This window comes from Schistocerca nitens, chromosome 12 (genome assembly GCF_023898315.1).
Source record: "Schistocerca nitens isolate TAMUIC-IGC-003100 chromosome 12, iqSchNite1.1, whole genome shotgun sequence".
Taxonomy (NCBI): domain Eukaryota; kingdom Metazoa; phylum Arthropoda; class Insecta; order Orthoptera; family Acrididae; genus Schistocerca; species Schistocerca nitens.
In genome coordinates, this window is record NC_064625.1 from 31435527 (window position 1) to 31457939 (window position 22413).

At 40.9% G+C, this 22413-nt stretch overlaps 1 protein-coding gene across 2 annotated transcripts in view; it reads right to left on the reverse strand.

Moving 5' to 3' along the window:
- The window catches only part of LOC126215331 (DNA topoisomerase 2-binding protein 1-like), a 121155-nt gene that overhangs the window by 47879 nt on the left and 50863 nt on the right, over positions 1–22413 (reverse strand). For both annotated transcript variants that reach the window (XM_049942013.1, XM_049942014.1), the window contains exons 3-5: positions 16668–16831; positions 14932–15052; positions 13099–13161 (exon numbers count right to left, since the gene is read on the reverse strand). In XM_049942013.1, coding sequence (XP_049797970.1) covers positions 13099–13161; positions 14932–15052; positions 16668–16831 — 348 coding nt within the window. The remainder of the gene's footprint in view (positions 1–13098; positions 13162–14931; positions 15053–16667; positions 16832–22413) is intronic.

Here is a 22413-nt window from a genome sequence, read left to right on the forward strand (position 1 = left end):
TGCAATGTTTCTGGATCTTTCAAAGGCATTTGACACCATTGACCATGAAATGCTGATACAAAAATTAAGCAACTATGGCATTCAGGGGCAACCCGGTGAATGGATAAAATCATACTTGTGCAACCGCAAGCAGTATGTATCATTAGGAAACTCGTACCAATCAGAAACCAAATCCATCAAATATGGAGTGCCGCAGGGTTCGGTAATGGGGCCATTGTTATTTAATGTATTTGTTAATGATATAGGTGTTGAGGAGGAAGAAAAGAAAATATTGTATGCTGATGACATGACAATACTAAATAGTGACCAAAATATGGAACAGCTTGAGAGAAGAGCATACATATCTGCAAATGTCACAGCTCAGTGGCTGTTGGAAAATGAACTGGTTATAAATCTAAAAAAGACTATGTATGCAGTGTTTAAAAACAAGGAAAAGGCTGTAGACATGGATTTAGAGGTTGATGGAACAAGGCTGGAAGAAGTAGAATCTGCTAGATTCTTAGGTATTCTTGTGGATAATGAACTGAAATGGAAAAAAAAAACATATTAATAATGTCTGTAAGAAACTGAGCTCTGTCATATTCTTAATGATGCAGCTATCACAGTATTCAGACAAGAACCTTCTGTGTACAGCGTATCATGGACTTTTCGAACCATACTTACAGTATGGAGTGACTGTGTGGGGAAACTCAAACAAACAAGAGACAAAACGAGTGTTCACATTACAAAAAAAGCAATTAGGACCATTTTAAGAAGAAAGACCTCTAAAACATGCAGAAACTGTTTCAAGAATTTAGGTATCTTAACTTTTTCATCGTTGTATATATACAAAACAATAATGTACATCACAAAAGGTAGTGAGGACTGGATTACAAATGCTAGTGTACACACCCACAATACAAGAAAGAAGAATGAAGTACGGAGCATACCCCACCGACTGGCAGTGCTAGAAAAAGGACCCCAGTACTCTGGTATCAGACTTCTAAGAAGTCTGCCCAAAACCCTGCAAGATAGTGTACTTCACAATGACTTTGCAAAGAAACTTAAAGACTATCTCATTGAAAAAGAGTTTTACAGTGTTGCAGAATACTTATGCCATTAAATTTGTATATATTGTTACTCATTATCAGTGATGTAAAAATGTAAGCTAAAGGTGTAGAAAAATAAGTGATAAAGAATTTTAATACTTTGACATGTCCTATATTACACGCTCATTTACTGTACACAATGTAATCTTACAGGATCAAATAAAATTCAATTCAATTCTATTCTATTCTTGCAATATTTTGGAAATTTCACTGAGAGCATGTTACAATAGCCAATTATTTATTAAATAAAGTATTACTTAAACTTCCACTTGGCATAATAATGATACTAAGGGATGAATGTTAGTGAAACCTCCCTCACTCTGAAGGCTGATTTTTTGACACTCCAGTGATTTACTAGTCACAGTTCTATAGGAAGTGATACACCTTGCCTTTCTCTGACCTATGAGCTCACTTGTCCAGCCAGTTCTAAAGGAACTTAGGATTTAGCATTGACTTCAAATCCTGATGCACCTAAGTATTTACCGGTCATTGAAGAAAAATAAATAAATAAATGAAAGGGCCATTCAGTAAGCAATATAATACATTTTTTCCTCGGCCAGTTTCAATTAGGAAATACAGAATTTGTTGTGCGACATTGTGCAACAATCCCAATACAGCCCATATAGTTTAACTAAGTTCTGACAGGTGGTGGCACTATGCCTGGCCTTCAAAATGGCATCTTTAAAGACGTGCGTCCCAAGCAGAGAGACGTAATTGAGTTTCACAGATATTCATAGGTGCTTCATTAGTGCTTGGAGCATGTCTACAGAGATATGGCAGTGAACAAAAGCATGCTGAGTCATTGGTCGAAGCATCTGTCATTATCACAAGAAGGTCACGCAAACCTGTCTGATGTCCCATATGCTGGCCGCAGCACACAGCTGTGACTCCTGCAATGTTGGAATGTGCAGACACTCTCATTCGAGGTGGTCGATGGATCACTATCAGACATGTTGCTCCACCATTTCTGTTGGTAGTGTTGTGTCGATTCCCTAAGGTCTCGACACAATGAGTGGCTAGGTGCACGCGAAACTAACGCAGACGGGCGTAAATTCTGAAACAGGAGACTGGATGAAAACTATAAAGAAAAGAACGTATTGGGTAGATTACTTAACTTTTAATGATGTTCTTCTTGTTGAAATACATCTCTTGCATAGTAGTAAGCAATTAGCAATGATACACATGGCGCCTTGCTAGGTAGTAGCGATGGACTAGCTGAAGGCTATTTAATCTGTCTCTCGGCAAATGAGAGGAATACTTGGTAGGTCTAGTCGCAAGCTATGTCATCCGTACAACTGGGGCGAGGTCAAGTCCGTGTCTTGTGACCTGCCATGTGGTGGCGCTAGGATTGCGATTACACAGTGGCGACACGCGGGTCCGACATGTACTACAGGACCGCGGCCGATTTAAGTTACCACCTAGCAAGTGTGGTGTCTAGCGGTGACACCACATTCCTCCCCCGCAAATCGGCGAACGGTCGTGAGATAAGGCTTCCGCCCGCCGTGGGGAGGACCCCATGTTGACGTATGCGATGAGGTGGGGAGCCTAACAACAGGCGAGGCTGTGCCACCCGCACCCGGCCATTCGGTCCGAGGGGAGCTAGGAAACGCCTGCAAACCTAGTCCAGGGTGCACGTCAACATGAGGTGTATGCGCACGTAATGAGACAGAAGGGTCGACCTCCATGTGGTCGGAGCACCCGACGGGCGAAGACGACATCTGGTCCGGAGCGGGCAAGAGGTCCATGGCGGAGGACGGCTGGTCACGGGAAGCAAGCGGCGGCGCGTGACCCAGGGAGGCGCGAGGCGGCTGCAGCGAAGCGTCCGCTGCTGGCGGCGCCGGCGGCGGCTGCGGCGGCGCGACGCCATGAGGCAAAATGGAAGGCAGCGTCGGTAACACCTGGGGATGAGGCGAGCCAGTAGATGGGTCCCCAGGGCGCTGACCTGACGGCTCCGTCGCTGAAAGCAGACGGGGAGCGGCAGAACCCAGGCGACGACAGAGGCGCAGCTGATTGAGATGCCGACGCACCTCACCAGAGGCCCCCAAAACCAAATACATCGCGCGGCCGAGGCAGCGAAGAATGCGCCCTGCGAGCCAACGCTGTGAACCGCGATAGTTGCGATAATAGACAACGTCGCCAGGAGCAAAAGCAGGAGTCTGCCGCTGCACAGGAACCTGATGTGGCGGATGCAGCAAAGACATCAGAGTTCGATGAGGACGACCATGGAGCAATTCAGCCGGCGAGCGACCATCGCGGGGCTGAGAGCGATAGGAAGACAAAAAGAGCAACAAAGCGTCCTCCCGTGAATGCGACTCTTTCAACTTCAACATCTGTGACTTGAAAGTCCGGACCAATCGTTCCGCGGCACCGTTTGACTGAGGCGAAAACGGCGCGGATGTCAGATGTTGAATACCATTGGCCTTGCAGAATGACTGAAATTCTGCGGACATGAATTGTGGGCCATTGTCGGAAACAATAGTCTGCGGAAGACCTTCAATGCAAAAGATAGCAGACAAGGCTTGGATGGTGGCAGAAGACGTCGTGGAAGACATCCGGACAACAAAAGGAAAATTACTGAAAGCATCGACCACAACCAACCATCGAGCATTCCAGAATGGACCAGCAAAATCGATGTGCAAGCGTTGCCAAGGGGAAGTGGCTTTCGGCCATGCAAAGAATTTCCGCGGCGGTGCGGATTGTTGTTCGGCACACGCCACGCAAGAGGAGCACATATTCGTAATCGCAGCATCGATTCCGAACCAAGTACAGTGCTGACGAGCAAGTTGTTTCGTGCGCACTATACCCCAATGTCCTTGGTGAAGAAGCTTTAAGACAGAGGACTGTAACGAACGTGGGACCACGACTCGGGATTGATCATTATCGGAACGCAACAACAAAACACCACGTCGTACAAAAAGTCTCTCCTTGTGAGCAAAAAAACGGCGAACCAAAGGATCCTCGATCCGTGACTTTGACAAGGGCCATTGCGTAGCAACAAAACGCAAAACAGTAGCAAGGACAGGGTCAGCAGCTGTGGCAGTAGCTACACGACGAAAATCAATCGGAAACGATGCGACCACGTCATCGGCTTCCGAATCAATGAACATGCAAGCAAGTTCGGAAGAATCGAATGCTTTATCCTCAGCAACAGGCAAACGGGACAACGCATCAGCGTTTCCGTGCTTAGCAGTGGACCGATACAAGATATCGTAGCGGTACTGCGAGAGAAAAAGAGACCAGCGAATGAATTTCTGCGCTGTACGTGGAGGTACAGGCTTGTTCGGATGAAAAAGTGATGTCAAAGGTGTGTGGTCCGCGATGATGGTAAAGTGACGACCATACAAGAAGTCATGGAACTTGGTAACACCAAACACGAGAGCTAAAGCTTCTTTCTCTATTTGTGAATAATTTCTTTGCGCAGATGAGAGCAATTTGGACGCAAAGGCAATAGGGCGATCATGCGAGCCATCCTTGTGCGCAAGCACAGCACCGATCCCGAAATCCGAGGCATCTACCATCAACAAAAGGGGTTTTCGGGGATCGAATGGCGTAAGGCAAGTATTTGAAAGTAACGCCGATTTCAACTGGCGAAAGGCGCGTTCGCATTCCGTCGTCCAGACGAACGGAACACCTTTACGGCGCAAGCGATGAAGCGGAGCTGAAATGGAAGAAGCATTGCGCACAAATCGATGATAATAATTTACCTTACCCAGCACACTCTGTAGCTGTTTTAAGTTCTGCGGTGACGGCAAGTCCTGAATGGCACGAAGGTGCTCTGGACTCGGATGTATACCTTGGGCGTTAAGGACATGGCCCAGGTACGGTAAGTCACGAGCAAAAAACACACATTTGTCCTTCCTCAAGCGAAGACCATTCTGACGCAAGACCTGAAATAATGTTCGGAGATTTTGCAAATGTTCTGCTTCTGTCTGTCCTGAGATCACAATATCGTCCAGATAGTTCGCAGCCGTAGGGACCGACGCACAAATAGTTTGTAAATATTGCTGAAATAAAGCAGGGGCGGATGCACACCCGAATGGCAGTCTTTTGAAGCGATACAAGCCAAGATGCGTGTTTACCACTAAGACGCGCTGGGATTCTTCGTCCACAGGTATTTGCAAGTACGCATCTGCTAGGTCCAATTTTGAAAAATATTTTCCCGGGCACAGTTTGTCAAAAAGATCTTCCGGGCGGGGCAAAGGAAAAGTAGCAGTCACAAGTTGTGGATTCACAGAGGCCTTGAAGTCCACACAAAGTCTCAGTTTTCCGGAAGGTTTTGGCAAAATGACTAAGGGTGAGGCCCAGAGAGAAGCCTGCACACGTTCAATTACACCTTGAGATTCTAATTCGGCTAATGTTTTTGCGACCTCATCACGCAATGCGTGGGGAACATTGCGCGCTCTGAAAAATTTCGGTTGCGCGTTGGCTTTCAGTTCCAAATGCGCTTCATAGTTCTTAGCGCAACCAAGGCCCGGTGCAAAAATGTCTGCAAATTCTTCACAAAGACTAGAAACACTGGCGGAAGGCACAGTCTGATTCACTGAAAGGACCTGATTTACAATAGACATATTAAACAATTGAAACAAATCTAAACCAAACAAGTTCACTGCACTAGAGGAACGAAGAACATAAAATGACACAAGTTTTGTCTGTCCCTTGTATGTTGCAAGAAGGCTGCACTGTCCTAATACAGGGATATGCTGTCCTGAGTAACTAGTTAACGTAACATTTGCGGCACGCAACGGCGGGGCGCCCAGTTGTTTGTACGTGTCGTGATTGAGCAATGAAACTGCAGCTCCGGTATCGAGCTGGAATGGTATCACTTTTCCTGCAAAGTCTAAGTCCACAAAAAGTTTATTGTCCTGGTGACGACAAGAGGTACTGTCTCGTGCAATTTGAACTGATACAGGTCCAGAAGCACTTGCAACGTTACGGGATTGCCGGCGACGTCGACGCACACTTTGGGTGGGACGAACACAGTCACTGTTAGCTAAAGTGTCACTGGACGGGTGGGAATGAACTACATTAATGTCCATGGGCGAAGGTCCACGAGCCTGATTGTCCTGGGTGCGATTCCGGCGCGAAGCAAAGGGCCTGGAATTTGTGTGATTGTCTGATCTTAACTTTTTCTGGCAAACACTTTGTACATGTCCTTTCTTGTGACAGTAAAAGCAAATAGCTTGGCGTGACGGGCAATGTTCACGCGAATGTCTAGTGGCACACCGCGGGCATGATTTCACTGCATTTGCTTGCTTACGCGGCGCACGTGGTTGCAACCTAGGCGGCCGCAGCGAAGTCGGGCGCGAGGGCCGCTTAGCGTCCCGTGCAGCGGGCCCGGCGGGCCGATGAATGTGACACACTGCTGGCGAAGTTTCAAATGATTCCTGAGCAAAGTCAAGTGTGTCTTGCCTGTCCAAAATGTCTATCACTTGTTGCAGGGAGGGATTAACTAGCTTCAAAATCTGTTCCCTTATGCGAACATCAGAAACGTTCTGTGCAATTGCATCACGCACCATAGTATCTGAATATGGGAGGCCACATTCACAGGCAAACGCGCAGTCTCTAGTAAGGCCTTGCAAAGTTGCTACCCACTCCCTGTTAGTCTGACCGGCCGTACGTTTTGTACGAAAAAACGTATACCGTTTTGCAACTACATTTACTGTTTCTTTGAAATAGGCATCTAAAGCAGACAAAATTTCTTCGTAGGTCAGAGTTGCTACGTCGCGTCGGGGAAACAATTTCACTATCACCCGGTAGGTAGACACACCGACACAAGAAAGCAAAAACGGCTGCCGCTCTTTACCTTGAATTCCATAAGCAGTGAGGTGGAAGTTGAACTGATCGGCCCACTCAGTCCAGCTTTCGGTTGTGGCCTCAAAGGGCCTAAATGGCGGTGCGACAGCGTTGTGTGGCTGCGGTAGCGATGAAGCGGCGGGTGCCGCATCGGTTTGCAGCGCACGTTGACCCTGGACGAGCTGTCCAAGGGCTTCCAATAACGCCTGCGTCTGCTGATTCTGCAAGCGAAAAAATTCGGACAGTACATCTGGAGAATGCGGCGAAGCCATGACACAAGCAAATTAGAGCAAATAGAACACAAAGACTGCAACGTGGACGCGGCACCACTCCTCGGCGCCAAAATATTGTTGTGTCGATTCCCTAAGGTCTCGACACAATGAGTGGCTAGGTGCACGCGAAACTAACGCAGACGGGCGTAAATTCTGAAACAGGAGACTGGATGAAAACTATAAAGAAAAGAACGTATTGGGTAGATTACTTAACTTTTAATGATGTTCTTCTTGTTGAAATACATCTCTTGCATAGTAGTAAGCAATTAGCAATGATACACATGGCGCCTTGCTAGGTAGTAGCGATGGACTAGCTGAAGGCTATTTAATCTGTCTCTCGGCAAATGAGAGGAATACTTGGTAGGTCTAGTCGCAAGCTATGTCGTCCGTACAACTGGGGCGAGGTCAAGTCCGTGTCTTGTGACCTGCCATGTGGTGGCGCTAGGATTGCGATTACACAGTGGCGACACGCGGGTCCGACATGTACTACAGGACCGCGGCCGATTTAAGTTACCACCTAGCAAGTGTGGTGTCTAGCGGTGACACCACAGGTAGAGCTGACAAAAGATGTTGCCTCTGAAATCAACCAATAGTGTGATACCATGAAGGCATACAAAATCTCCCAGTAAGGTGGCTTAAGGCTGCCACATTGACCAGAGATTATGCTGAAAAATAGGGTATAGCCAAAAGAATGGGGAGTAATGTAGAGTACCGGAATCCTGAATAAAATCAATCTGCTTTCAGAAAAAAATGTGTTGCATTACTTATTGAATGCCCCTTGTACATCTTAGAATTGACCAAGGATTGAAATCCAGATCTCTGGATTTGTAATCTGGCAAGCTGAGTGGAGTACGTGTTGACATGCTGTGTGCTAGCTTGGTTCAGTTGTATGAGTAGATCACACTTTTGGCAAAGCAGTTGCTATTTAGTTCCCACAGACAGTTAGTGGAAAATGTTATTGGTGCTACTGTGTGCAACACACTCAGCTTTAGATGGGTCTTGTAATGTGGCTAATGTATATGAGAATGGTATTCCAGTACTAATGATGAAAGCTGCAGTGAAAGTTTTACATTTAGTAAGCATTTATACTGCTCTAAAAATCTGTACTAAAGCAAACCTCTGTGAAGTTCACATTACTCACTACCAGACATAATTTAGTTCCAATGACCATGTAGTAACATGATGTTAAGAGCACCTTAAATTTAAATTTAGCAACTGAGGTGTGGTTTATTCATATTTAAATTTTCCAATTGAGTTTGCCTAGCTTCTTTCCTAGTTAGAAATTTTTTTGGTAAACTAAATTCCTTGCTTCAAATTGCTCCAAGTAATTGAGGTGCAAGGTTTGTTTTTAATATTTAAATTTGTCAGTTGCTTTGGCGATCAACTTGTCTATCTCCTTCTCTGGTCAAGTAACATTTTTGGGTAAATTAAAGGCCTTGTCATTAAATCAGCTAACTGATGTTATTAAGGCCCAAGATATTTTATATTGATGTTGCTTGGTTATTACAAGTGCTAAACAGTTGTTGTGTTGCTAGCTATTGTTACTGTGTGCAGAAATTTTGTGGATGAAAAGCCGAAGTAACAACCACACAGGTGGGATATATGAGTGATACTAGCCGACCGCCCACTCTATAGTTAATCTGCCATGTAAACATAGTTCTCTTGGAAATGAGGCACTTGATGTTAATGTATGGTAAGAAGGATTAGCCTACTTCTCATTGCATTGCTTACCTTTCAAGTGATTCAATTTGTTGACAAGTGTGAATATTTGTTTGCTTAAAATTTATGTAAACAAATTTTAAAATTGACGAAAGCTCTGAATGTTTTCAAGTTAATGTTTTAATCTAGTGTAAAGTTCTTTAAATTTTTTTATATTTGGCTTTATTGCAAGAATTTCCATAAATACAGATCTAAACTGAAAGTCAAAGAGACTAACAGATATCAGTAATGATGATTTGAAATTACCAGCCTTTGGGTATTTAGTAAAATAAATAAGTCTTTTTATAAATAGTGCTTACATCTCCTGTCCCAACACCTCTCCTACTCCACATGTTTTGAACAACCCATCTGTTCCAAAATAATTAGTATTTGTGTGGTTGAAATTGTGCATAATAATTTAAAATTTAATATTTTCAGAATATGGAACCAATAACCTACATACCCATGTGACAGCCTCACTGATAATCCTTTTATAGGTTGCACTACAGTCGCTCTAATGAAACCACAATCTCCATGTAGCAAACCCAAACTATTAACTAATCTGTGGCATCATGCACATTTGGCACCCATGGTCCTACGTTTATATTTAATTACAGACATGTGCATTTCTACATACTGATAGCCCCTTACAGTTGCATTTTTGCAGTTGCAAAACTTATAAGCTACAACTAGAGTGTCTGCAAACTATCATTTTAAGAGGTTATGGCAGTATGACCAACAATTTGACATGTCAGCTGTTTATTACTAATTATACAATGGATTACAGGTTTACGTTTATATTGCAATAGAAGATGCAATTTATTTTTGGCTATCTTGTAAGCCTTTTTTCTCTCTCATGTTGGCAAGTTAAAAGCAGTTTTTTTTTCCCAAAAGCACAACGAGGTTTACAAAATGTCATCTCATTAACTTGCTAATGCAGTTGCATCTGTGACAAAATCCTGATATAGTGTATTACAAAACAAACAACTGAGCAGAAGTAAGGTCAACAGCTTGTGAAAAGCTTGTGCACAGAATAAAAATGAACATGAGTTTCCTTCACATATGTTATTACAAATTCACACTAATTCTCATTTCAACAGTAATCGAGTGCCTTTATAATAATTATATTATTTCATTGAAAAAATATACTGCAATAGATAAAAATGTTTTGAATGTTAACTATATGGTGAAATACTCTCCACTTTGCATGCTATCATTGCCCAAAAAGTTGTTTTGATATCTTGATCCATTTATGAGACATGTGCGACATTATGAATATTTCACTTTCACTCTATTGTTTGTGTGCATGATCAGAAGTGAGTGTACCACATACAATCCATTTTCTTAACACTGAAGATAGATATAGACCTCATCTCAAGTTTAAAGAAAAATTAAAAATGTTATCTACATTTCAGTAAACAGCATTATACAAGTTAATATCCACAAAAAGCAATATTGTAGCAACCCTTATTTGTAATTGGAAACTATTCAAATATAGTGCAATATCTCACTTAATGTAGAAATAACATAATAATTATGACCCTTAACGAAATTATAGACAGTTCATGATGAAGCTGAAGAAAGGGAGCTGTAAGCATAAGAGGATTTTTTTTTTTTTTTTTTTTTTTTTTTTTTTTTTTTTTTTAACCAAGTAACCATAAACTGTGTGAGAAAGGTTGCAGTGCAACAAGTGTGTGCATGCCTCCATTCCTGCAGAGAACCAGAGATGGGGATAAGGTGTTTCATTCATTAAAGACGTAGCGCACAGCTCCATATGTGGCAGCAAACTGAGGGGACTTCTAGAGATCAGAAATGAACTCCATTTACTCGCTTTAAAGTGAGTCCTATGACATCATCTCTAAACTTGCCATCTCCATATGCTTGAAGGCTTTACTCATGAGTCTTCGCTGCTACCCTCTTGTCACTTGCATCTGTTGTTGAGTACAACTGGACTTGTCTCACTCAGAAAGGAGAAAGAGTACACAAGTTAGCAAGTATGACAGTGGACTCAGGGTATTCCAGTTACATATGCAACATTTTAGAAAGAAATTTTTGCAATTAGATTGTAAATGCCTATTAATTTATTTAACAAAATCATTGATTCAGCTTTATAGCCATTGAAATGATAATTAAATCAAGACCCTAAGCTGTCAAAAGGCGTTGATATACATCAATGGGGACAGTTGAAAATGTGTGCCCCAACCAGGACACAAACCTGACATCTCCTGCTTACATGGCAGATGCTCTATCCATCTGAGTCATCGAGGGCACAGAGGATAGTGTGACTGTAGGGAGACCCACATTCCCAAGTTAATGTCCACACACTACATTCATAGTGCCCCTGCCCATTACACTCATTACTTGCGGCAGACAATTTTACCGAGTCCCACAAGAGTTCGGGCAATGCGTGTGCATCCAGCACAGAAGGAGGAGGTCAATGGCTATATGAAGATTGTATCTGTTCTTTCGGACCTGTCCGAAAGGACAGATACCATCTTCATATATTTATAGTCAATCTCCAGTGCCGGCTGAAATGTCACAGTATATCCACCCTGCCAGCCAAAATGATGTAAGCAACCATTAGGCAGGATGATTATTATATACCAATATGCTGACTGACTGGTTAGCAGTGAATAATATTCAGTGTGTGAGAGATTGCTGTAAATTTTTAATATCTGTTCTGAAAATCTCTAACAATTACATTGACAAACACTCACTTTTGAGGTGTTACTGAGTCAGTAACAAGAGTGCCAGAAAATTAGGCATGAGGATGAAATGGATTCTCTAAATGGTGACTAATTATTAAATAAATTTATAACAGTCTTCATAAAATTTAGAGAAATGAATGATAGTCCAAGGTACACAACTTGCAAGTTTCCATGAATGAAAAAATACAGAAATAGCATGCTCTTTGGTCACAGGGATATAATAGTGACATTGTTCCATGCCAGTTTTTGTTTGACACACTAGAGAAGTATGAAGCAACTGCAGTGCCACAGTTCTCAGACTCATCATATTTACAGCAGCAACAAAGGAAGCCTGTTAACATTGAAGTCAGAGCAGCACCTTGTTTTTGTGAAGTATACAAACTGACACATTAGACTCATACTTGCTCTGTTTCTGATCTTTAGCAACTGTGCCTTCGGAACAGAGGGGTGGGCTCACCCAGTGCTGAGAAAGGAAATGCATTTTGCACAGGGGTCAACTTAATTTGTATGAGCTCCGCCTATGGATATGCATACATAAATTAAGCCCACCAGTTGCAGCTCCCAACAATGACTATCCTTACACAAAAATAACTGGAATCAAACTTGTGTTAATTCCTGTAGCTGAACACTATGAACTCTGACACTCTGTATTTTTATTTTATTTAAAATTCTAACAAATATACTATTTATCATGCAAAAATTTAATCCTGGGTGTACGATTTTACTCCTTATGAAATTTTTATGTTTAATGAGTAATAACAATGGAAAATTGATATGAACTGGAACATGCACTGATACATTTATTTGCTGCATCTGCATAATATAGATGAAATTAACTGTTAAAATGTTAAAACCTGAATAATAACTTAACTTTATGGCTGCTTGACATGCTCTCTCTCTCTCTCTCTCTTCACCCCTCCCCCCCCCCCCCTCTCTCTCATCATCACACACACACACACACACACACACACACACACACACACACACACACACACACACACACACACCTCCATTGCAAGTATGTGATTTTTTTTTTACCTATGAACAAAGGCAAAAATTCAATACCAGTGTACAACTCCTTGTATGTTTGTGCCACTACTTCCATACAACACTTGTGTTTATGTAGTGAGTTGGTGTCTTTAAAACTGATATTAGCCTGTCCATAGTGATTAAAAGAAAGAAAAGAGTGAGTTTGACATCATAACAGATGGAGAACTATCTTAGTGGACAGGGATGGAAAAGTAAAGAATCAGTGGAATACTCAGAAAAACCTTATTGGAATTTGTGAAACATGATAAAATGAAACTGCGAAAAATTAAACCTGATGATCAGTTGAACCAATCTCCTAAATAGTAGCGCCACCTTCCTCATTAATATCAGTAAGTACCCTCCGATACATGTTTTATGTGGAGCATTCCTATCACTTGCAACCCTATACATGTTATGTCTTACATGGTACCAAACTAAGCTAAAATGACAGTCAAGCGAAAACTTCAAAACAGCGTATGAGATAACAGTAATTTGCAACATTATACCTACCTTTCTTGGAATATTTATTCCTCCAAATGTTTCCCCCGACTGGCCCTTAATCTTGGACAAAGGCTAAACACACGAAAATAAAAAAAATGTATAATTTTAGAGAAAAACTGGTATAATTTTGCACATTGTTATTGTTTCTAGAAGCAAATGCTATATATAAACTGAAAATCTAAATTGGCATGGATCATCTGTCTCAGTTTTGCAGAAAAAATTTTCCGCAAGTTACATTACATTAATAGGTGTGGAACATATTACAATCGATTATAGTTGATCAAAACTGTGTTACAGCAGTTACCAAAATAATAACAATAATAAAAATAAGAATATAATTAGAGCAGTTGCTAAATAATAATAATATTAACCTAGAAGGAGATTTTCACTCTGCAGCGGATTGTGCGTTGATATGAAACTTCCTGGCAGATTAAAAATGTGTGGTGGACCAAGACTCAAACTCCGAACCTTTGCCTTTCGTGGGCAAGTGCTCTACCAACTCAGCTACCCAAGCACGACTCACGACCCATCGCCACAGCTTCAATTCTTCCAGTATCTCATCTCCCACCTTCCAAACTTCACAGAAGCTATTTTGTGGAACTTGCAGAACTAGCACTCCTGGAAGAAAGGATATTGTGGACACATGGCTTTGCCACAGCCTGGGGGATGTTTCCAGAATGAGAATTTCACTCCACAGCACAGTGTGCGTTGATATGAAACTTCCTGGCAGATTAAAACTGTGTGCCAGACCGAGACTCAAACTCAGGACTTTTGCCTTTTGAGAGCAACTGCTCTACCAACTGAGCTACCCAAGCATGACTCACGACCCTTTATGGACAGCCCTGCAGGATTCATGGTGTCAGTTGCCTCCAGCAGTACTTCAGACACTAGTTGAGTCCATGTCACGCCATTTTGCGGCACTTATGCGTGTTTGCGGGGGCCCTGCACGATATTAGGCAGGTATAGCAGTTTCTTTGGCTCTTCAGTGCATTTGAAATAAATGGGTCATGAACTCTTCGAGATTTCTGGGAACAATGTTAAAAACCAAGTACCATAAATATTACAAAATTATGTAGCCTATGCCTTTCTGAATGCTTATTAGAGGATTATGTAAACATTTTAAATATACCAATGAAGAACTTTTTCAGACATTTGATCACAACATTTCTTCATTATATTTTAATATACATTTATATATACCCATATATTAAAAAATATGTAGCTGATGTCCATCTCAATGTTTGCAAGAGAATAGTGTAAAAAATATGAAGTAAATTGGTCAAGAACATAAAGAAACTATGTAGCCTACCTCAATCTGAATGTTTATTCAAGTATTGCCTAAAAATTTTAAGTAAATCGGTGAAGTGCTTCTTGAGATTTTTTCTAACAATGTTTCCTCTTTATATGTTACTATACATATGTTCATATAACACCTATATTTTAAAAATATATAGCCTATGTCTGTCCAAACATTTGTTAGAGTATTGGGTAAAAATTTGAAGCGAATCAGTAAAGAATTTTTCCATGTTATGTAGCTCACAGATATTTGTATACCATGCATTTAAAAAAAAATGTAGCCTATGTCCACCCAATGTTTACTGACTATCATACAAAAATATGAAGTAAACTAGTGAACAACTCATCTAAATTTTTGGTAACAACATAAAAAAATGACTTGTCTTCGTAAAGTAGTACGGATTAGAGTAGTATTTATGTCTGTCTTGCATCATTTGTCGTTCTTTCACATTATAAGAGGGAAACAGAATAAAAATGAGACAAAATTATTACAATTGAGAAGTACTGGCACATACTGAAAAGGGTTCGAGGTTGTCACCACCATACCTTTCTGCTCAATCGTAATGGTAGTTCAGTAGGCTTCACAAATACCAAGAAATGTGATTCGGGTGCAGGATGCCTTTGCTTCATGCTCTCAAGCAACCAGTCAACAGTTACAACATGTGGTCTGAAAATTAGAAAAATGCTGTAAATTATAAAATTATAAAGAGAGAGAAGTGTAAGACTACAGCCACAAGCCATTCTGCCAGTATAAAAAACAAAACAAATTATCTCAAACCCATGAGGATGTGATCCACATATGTACAAAATGCTATTTCACCTACTACCTCCCCCTCCTCCCCCATATACATACATGTTTGGAATTGACTACATTGTCAAGACCTACAAGTTTCTTGAAAATTATGTGGGTGTGGAGCATAAAAATTTTCACACCTTATCTTTTGGGAGTCTATACTGGCAATGCATATCAAAATAAGCAATATGCATGTGTGAGACTTTCACTGTATGAAACATAATAGAGCAGAATGGAATGGAAGTTATCACTCAGTGTCTCTGCCTTGAAGAAAGAATTTGGTATGCAGTTATACTAAACCAAATAATTGTTTATGAGAAAATACAGATAGAAAAGAATGAAGTAGAACGGTGTACATCAGAGAATGTTTCAAGTTTCGACAAATACTGAGGGTTCATTCCCATTCCATTCTAACAAGTATGTTCATTAAAGGAAGTTCCTGGCCTAGATCAATGAAAAAATGGAATTTTTTTTACATAATTTGCATTCATGAAGTATATAGATTATGCCTACAAAGGGCCTTTTTGTTTGTGAAATTGCTGTGGGCACTCAGTGAACTGGTTCAAGAAAAGATTCAACCAGTATATGAATTTCTGTCCAATGAAGATTTGCTTAAGAGGTACATTGGCATCAGTACACATAATGACAATGAGAGCTCCCATGTGTGCATTTGGAAACTGGCTTTGAAACATCATCACTGTGGGGCAAAAACTGTTCAAACAACTGATGGTCTATTCAGTGAAGGTTATTCATCTATTCTGAAGATCATGAATGTGTCAGGAATTGTCACAGGGATGAACAGCAAAAAAATTGCAGAGTTTGCCTGACAGGAAAAGGATGGCTGTTGTGGAGCACGGAATGTCTCAGATTGTTAAAAGTGGTTGGTTTGAAAAACTACAGAACCACATACAGACCTGGAACATTTCTGAGGAAGAGCAATGATGCCTCTATGGTTCTAGGATCACAGATTAGCTGTTTTGAAACAACTTTTTTTTTTTTTTTAGGTATTTTTCAAAACTCCATTGTGATAACCACCAGATTCATTCTAGTTTAAGAATTTTCTATTTTTATGGGTTTCAGAAACAGCCATGAGTCTGTACATTGCTTCATGGAACTAGGATGCATCAAGAGGCCCTTACTTCAACAAGGGCTACAGCCACCATTTTTAATTTGTTACAAGGTTAAAAAAAAGAGTTTTCATACACAAATGCATGTATAATAGTGTGGTAAACTCCCATTTGAATAAAAACAGTCATTGTATGACAAAAATTCTAAACATTTCCAGACATTACCTGTTTTTCATGCCTCCTACCAGAACCTCCCCTTAATGTAATTTGATCTGATGCCATATGAAAATAATTAATTAAATAATTACATTTATCTGGTCTGACTCGTAAAATAATATTAATCTACAGCAGATCAAAGGTCAGAACATGTGATGTAGTTCAGGAAGTAAGTAGTTGAGAAGCGAAGGAATACTTTCACTCACCTGATTCCACTCTTCTTGCGGTAATTTACATCTTCAGGTACATGGTCACCAACAACAATGTGGGATACTGAATCTGAAAGTTCACTGAATCTTGTTGCTCCACCTGCATTTAGAATCTTGGTAAGATTTTCACAGACATCAGGAGTAAATCCACTCAGATAAACCTACACAAAGAAAAATTGTTTCTCAATAGCAAGAATACTGAGGAGAAAAAGAGAGTGAGCATGTCACTGTTACAGTTTCAACAAATTCACATGCATGCATGTGCCTGTTACCAATGTATTAATGATATACTTTTACTCCAACAGTTTGCTCTTTACAGGATATTAAACTTACAGAAAAAGCAGCAGATTCATCAGCTGGTTGATGTGGCAGGAGGGGAGCGAACAGCAATGTCATCAGTCCATCGGATTAGGGAAGGTTGCGGAAGGAAGTTGGGCATGCCCTTTCAAATGAACTATCCAGCATTTGCCTGAAGCGATCTAAGGAAATCACGGTAAACCTACATCAGGACGGCTGGGCATGTGTTTGAACTGTCGTCCTCCTGAGATCAGAATTATAGACTGCAAATAAGTTCTGGATTAAGACAAAACTTAAATAATGCATCATAGATAACTATAAATGCCCAGTGAATGGCAATGGGAACTCTCACTTTGACTAATAAGACAAACTCCACTGCATCAAGGCCATGCTTCTATGGTTCTGTTTTTCAAACATCAAATGAAAACCAAAGTTACAGATTTGTGATTACCTGACATGATCAGCCAGTGCAGGAGGTAATCTTTAAATTTGTACTGTAGCCTTCTTATGAAAACCTTTTATTTATTTACCAAAATCATTTTGATAATATATTATTGGATTAGGAGTTTCAGCAATATAAACTGTGTGGGGATATAGCTTCATGGAGCTGCCCAAAACAATATCGCTGCCTGTGGTAGCACAACTAACCTCTCTGGACCTGCAGTTAGTTGAGCTACCTCAGCACTGTGAAATTATTCCAGGCAACTCCATGGAGTTACAATATGACTCTGTCTCAATAAGAACATACATCTGGAGATGGCAATATATTTTGATGAAACTAGTAATTCACTAACATATTAACAAAATGACTTTGGCAAACAAATAAAACATTTTCATATGAAGATTACGCTACAAAATTACAGATATTTAGCTAAGTTACTTAGAGACACTAAAATCATCCAAAGGAGGAAAGCTGACTAACTTAATAAGATACCTATAGGATTTTGCATAGAGTATTCCAATCAACTTGCTCTTCTTGCTGGAGGTGAAGCATTCCAATTGATCGTAAAAATGCAAACACCACTCATGTTTTCAAGAATGAGCGTCATACAGATGCACACAGCTATAGTTCCACATTGCTGACATCAATCCACTGTACAGTTGGGGGATGTACTTTATGCTCACTTACTGTTAACTTTCTGGGGACCAGACATCCTCAACAGAAATCTTAAAAGCTTCAACCATTCCTCAAGTGAGTATTACAGTAGCATTACTGTTCATGATTCGTATACAGTATAACCCCACTTTTACGTTCTTGGAATTAACGTTTTCCTGCTGTTTACGACATTTTTTTTCATTCCTGCCAAATTTCATATGTCCACAGTGTTAATGTTCACCTGATTTTGCATTACAAAAAACTGTTCGTGGAGAAAAAAATGACGCTGGTGAGATGTTGGCCATCCAGTAGTGTCTACAAATGTTATGTGGTTAAATTTCTTAACACCAGTGCACTCTACTCATCCCATTTGAACCGGTAAATGTGGGGAAAAAAAATGTTCAAATGGCTCTGAGCACTATGGGACTTAACATCTATGGTCATCAGTCCCCTAGAACTTAGAACTACTTAAACCTAACTAACCTAAGGACATCACACAACACCCAGTCAAAATGTGCAAAAATTGGAACAATTTGTGCCATATCTCCTGCCGCTGCCAAACTCTACTTAGCGTGGTGGCTGATCAGAGTAACTAGGTTCATTTGAATAAAGATATCATGACCAATCACAACCATTTCTAACCCATCTCTACTGCGCATGTGCAGTTTCGTGATCATTGTGATCATCATGATACCTTTATTGCACCATATTTAGTGTGTTTAGGCATTTGGCCACTTGTAGCACTAGATGACACCATCATTCACTTTGCATTGCTCAAGTGTTTTTAGTTTAAACACAGTGCTGGTTACTTATTTTTCATGCTGAGCAAAACATGTTTTGAGAAATTATTCTCGTTATCAACTGCAATATTTATGTAAACACAAACATACACACGAAATTCTAGCTTTCGCAACCAACGGTTGCTTCATCAGGAAGGAGGGAAGGAGAGGGAAAGACGAAAGGATGTGGGTTTTAAGGGAGAGGGTAGGGAGACATTCCAATCCCGGGAGCGGAAAGACTTACCTTAAGGGGAACAAAGGACAGGTATACACTCGCACACACACCCATATCCCAAAATGTCTGCTTGTGTCCATGCATGCGCGGCCGGATATGGGCGTGTGTGCGAGTGCACACCCGGCGTCCCCCCCCCCCCCCCCCCCCCCCCCCCTGAAGGCAAGTCCCTCCGCTCCCGGGACCGGAACGACTCCCCACCCTCTCCTCCGAAAAACTCTCTCTCCCCGATGAAGCAACCGTTGGTCGCAATAGCCAGAACCCCGCGTATATATTTTATCTGAAAACAGGGATGATGTGACTTGCCGTGCGGGGGCGCTGGCAGGTCGATGGACGCACAAGCAGGCACAGCCATGCACGTGGGGTTCTGGCTTTCGCGACTAACGGTTGCTTCATCGGGGGGGGGGGGGGGATGTGGTTTTTGGGGGAGAGGGTGGGGAGTCATTCCGGTCCCAGGAGCGGAGGGACTTGCCTTGGGGGAGGGGAGGGGGGGGAGGACGGGTGTGCACTCGCACACACGCCCATATCCGGCCGCGCATGCACGGACACAAGCAGACATTTTGGAATATGTGTGTGCGTGCGAGTGTATACCTGTCCTTTTTTCCCCTTAAGGTAAGTTTTTCCGCTCCCGGGATTGGAATGACTCCTTACCCTCTCCCTTATAACCCACATCCTTTCGTCTTTCCCTCTCCTTCCCTCCTTCCTGATGAAGCAACTGTTGGTTGTGAAAGCTAGAATTTCGTGTGTATGTTTGTGTTTGTTTGTGTGTCTATCGACCTGCCAGCACTGTCGTTCGGTAAGTCACATCATCTTTGTTTTTTAGAGATATTTTTCCCACGTGGAATGTTTTCCTCTATTATATTGCAATATTTATGTATGTATTTTTTGTGATGTCACACAAACAATCAATGTGAATGATTGTTTGTGTGTGGTTTTCCACATAACTGAGGAGGCACAGTACCTGACAACCTCAAAAAGATGACTACAGTGCAAGAGATGCAGCATAACACATATTCAAACACCACACAAAATACCTATGTACATATTTGCACTTGACAACAAGAAAAAAATTTCCAAAACACGTCATGCTAAGCATGCAAAAATACTAACTAGTGCACTATTTCATTATTTAAATAATGAATGACAGCTGCAGGCTTTCAAAAATGCCAGTTATGACATATGAAACTGAGTCAGTTATTAGTTCCAGTTACATCAGCGGTTTTTATTAGATAGTGAAGTTTTATTACATGATAAACACATCCCAGACAAGTCTTTTGATGCCTGTTATGTACATATAACATACATAAGGTGCAAAAATGTAAGGGGGTGTCCTATATGTAACTTTTACTGCTAAAGACATTATTTCCCACATTTTACAGCATTTTTCTGAAGTCCCTTGAAAAGTATAAAAGTGGGGCTTGACTGTAAATGCACTAGTGAAGAATGTTAAAAGTTCCACAATGCTGTTTGTGGATGCAGCTATGGAACTCAAAGAAGTCACAAAGCTAGAAAGTTGTAATAAAGAGAGGAATACCTGCAGAGGATCAAGAGGTGGTGCAGATATTAGCATTTGCCTGTCAGCATTAAGAAATGTAACATACTGTGCATAAGGAAACAGGTGAAGAGACTCATTGTTTGATTACATGTTTGCCAAACAATCATGGTATTCTATTAAAATTATCTTAAATTCCTTGTATTCAGCATACAGAGCAATTTAAAGTGAAGTGATCACATAATGCTAAATGTAAGAAAGACCGGTGCCAGACAAGTACACTCAAAGAATCCCCAAAAAGTGTAGTCCATTTACAAAGGATTTGGATGACAAAACTCTCATTTGACCAATACTGGAGTATCACTGTGACTCTATGAAGATATGAGGATGCTAATAACTTGCATACGTGATTTCAAGTTAATCACTAGATGTTTTTACCAGATATTCTATTCCACTACAACAATCATTCAAAGGAAGTCTACACTTAACAGTGCAGAAGTACCTTGTTCATGGAATATTATTTCAAAGAGACATTAACCTACCAAGAATAGAATGGGAAAGCTATGGATATATTGCAGGTGGTATAGTCACACATCTTGTGAAGTAGTTATGAAAGCATCCTCTGAAAACTATCTTGAGCGACTAATTTGACAATCTAAACATGAGGAAATATCTTAAACCTCATAGCTATAAACAGGTCTCACCCCATCAGTAATTTCAGTGTGGAGACAGGGATTAGTGATCATACTATAGGCTTGATAGCTACTACAGTCAATAAATCAATTAAGAAGGCTAGGAGAGTTTTTATGCTGGAAAGATCAGAAAGCAGTTGTTAGCATCCTGATTAGACAAAGACATCATCAGTTCTGATATCATGGATGTTCAGAATTAAGGGGGAAGTTCAAACAGACTGTATACAGTCCAGTCACATTAATGTGACCATCTGTCAAAAGTGTGAATAACCACCTTTTGCAGCACAGATGTGCAATAACAGTCAATGCTGTTCTGGAAAGTACCAACAAGGATGGGGAGCCATGCCAAATCCATGCTGTGGACAGCTGCACTAAGTTTATTGGTTGAGTACATGCACGGCATGAACAGACCATTCGAAACGGATCCACAGATTCTTGAATGGATTTAAAAATGGGGAGTTTGGCGGCAAGGGGAGTACAGTGAACTCATCCTGATGCTGACTGAACCAAGCATGTACACCGCGAGCTGTCTCTCATGTTGTATTGCCCTGCTGGTAGGTGCCATCATGCTGAAGAAAAAAGGAACAGCATTTAAGGGTGGACATAGTTCCCAAGGATAGGTGCAAATTTGTGTTAATCCATTGTGATTTCCAGTATGATGACATCACAAAGTAAATGCCACAAAAACATTAATCAGACCACAACCCTCCCTTCTCCAGCCTCCACCCTTCCAATGATAGTTGTCAGATGTCAACAACTACCGCCCAATCTCTCTTCTGACAGCTCTATCAAAAATTTTTGAGAAAGTAATGTATTCAAGAGTAGCTTCCCATATTTGTAAAAATAAAGTACTAACAAAATGTAAGTTTGGTTTTCAGAAAGGCTTTTCAACACAAAATGCTATATACACTTTCACTGATCAAATATTAAATGCTCTGAATAACCGGACATCACCCATTGGTATATTTTGTGATCTCTCAAAGACCTTTGATTGTGTAAATCATGGAATTCTTTTAGATAAGCTAAACCATTATGGTTTGAGTGGGGCAGTGCACAAATGGTTTAATTCATACTTAACTGGAAAAATCAGAAAGTTGAAATAAGTGGTTCATGTAATGTTAAAACAACAGCTGATTGCTCAAACTGGGGGGGGGG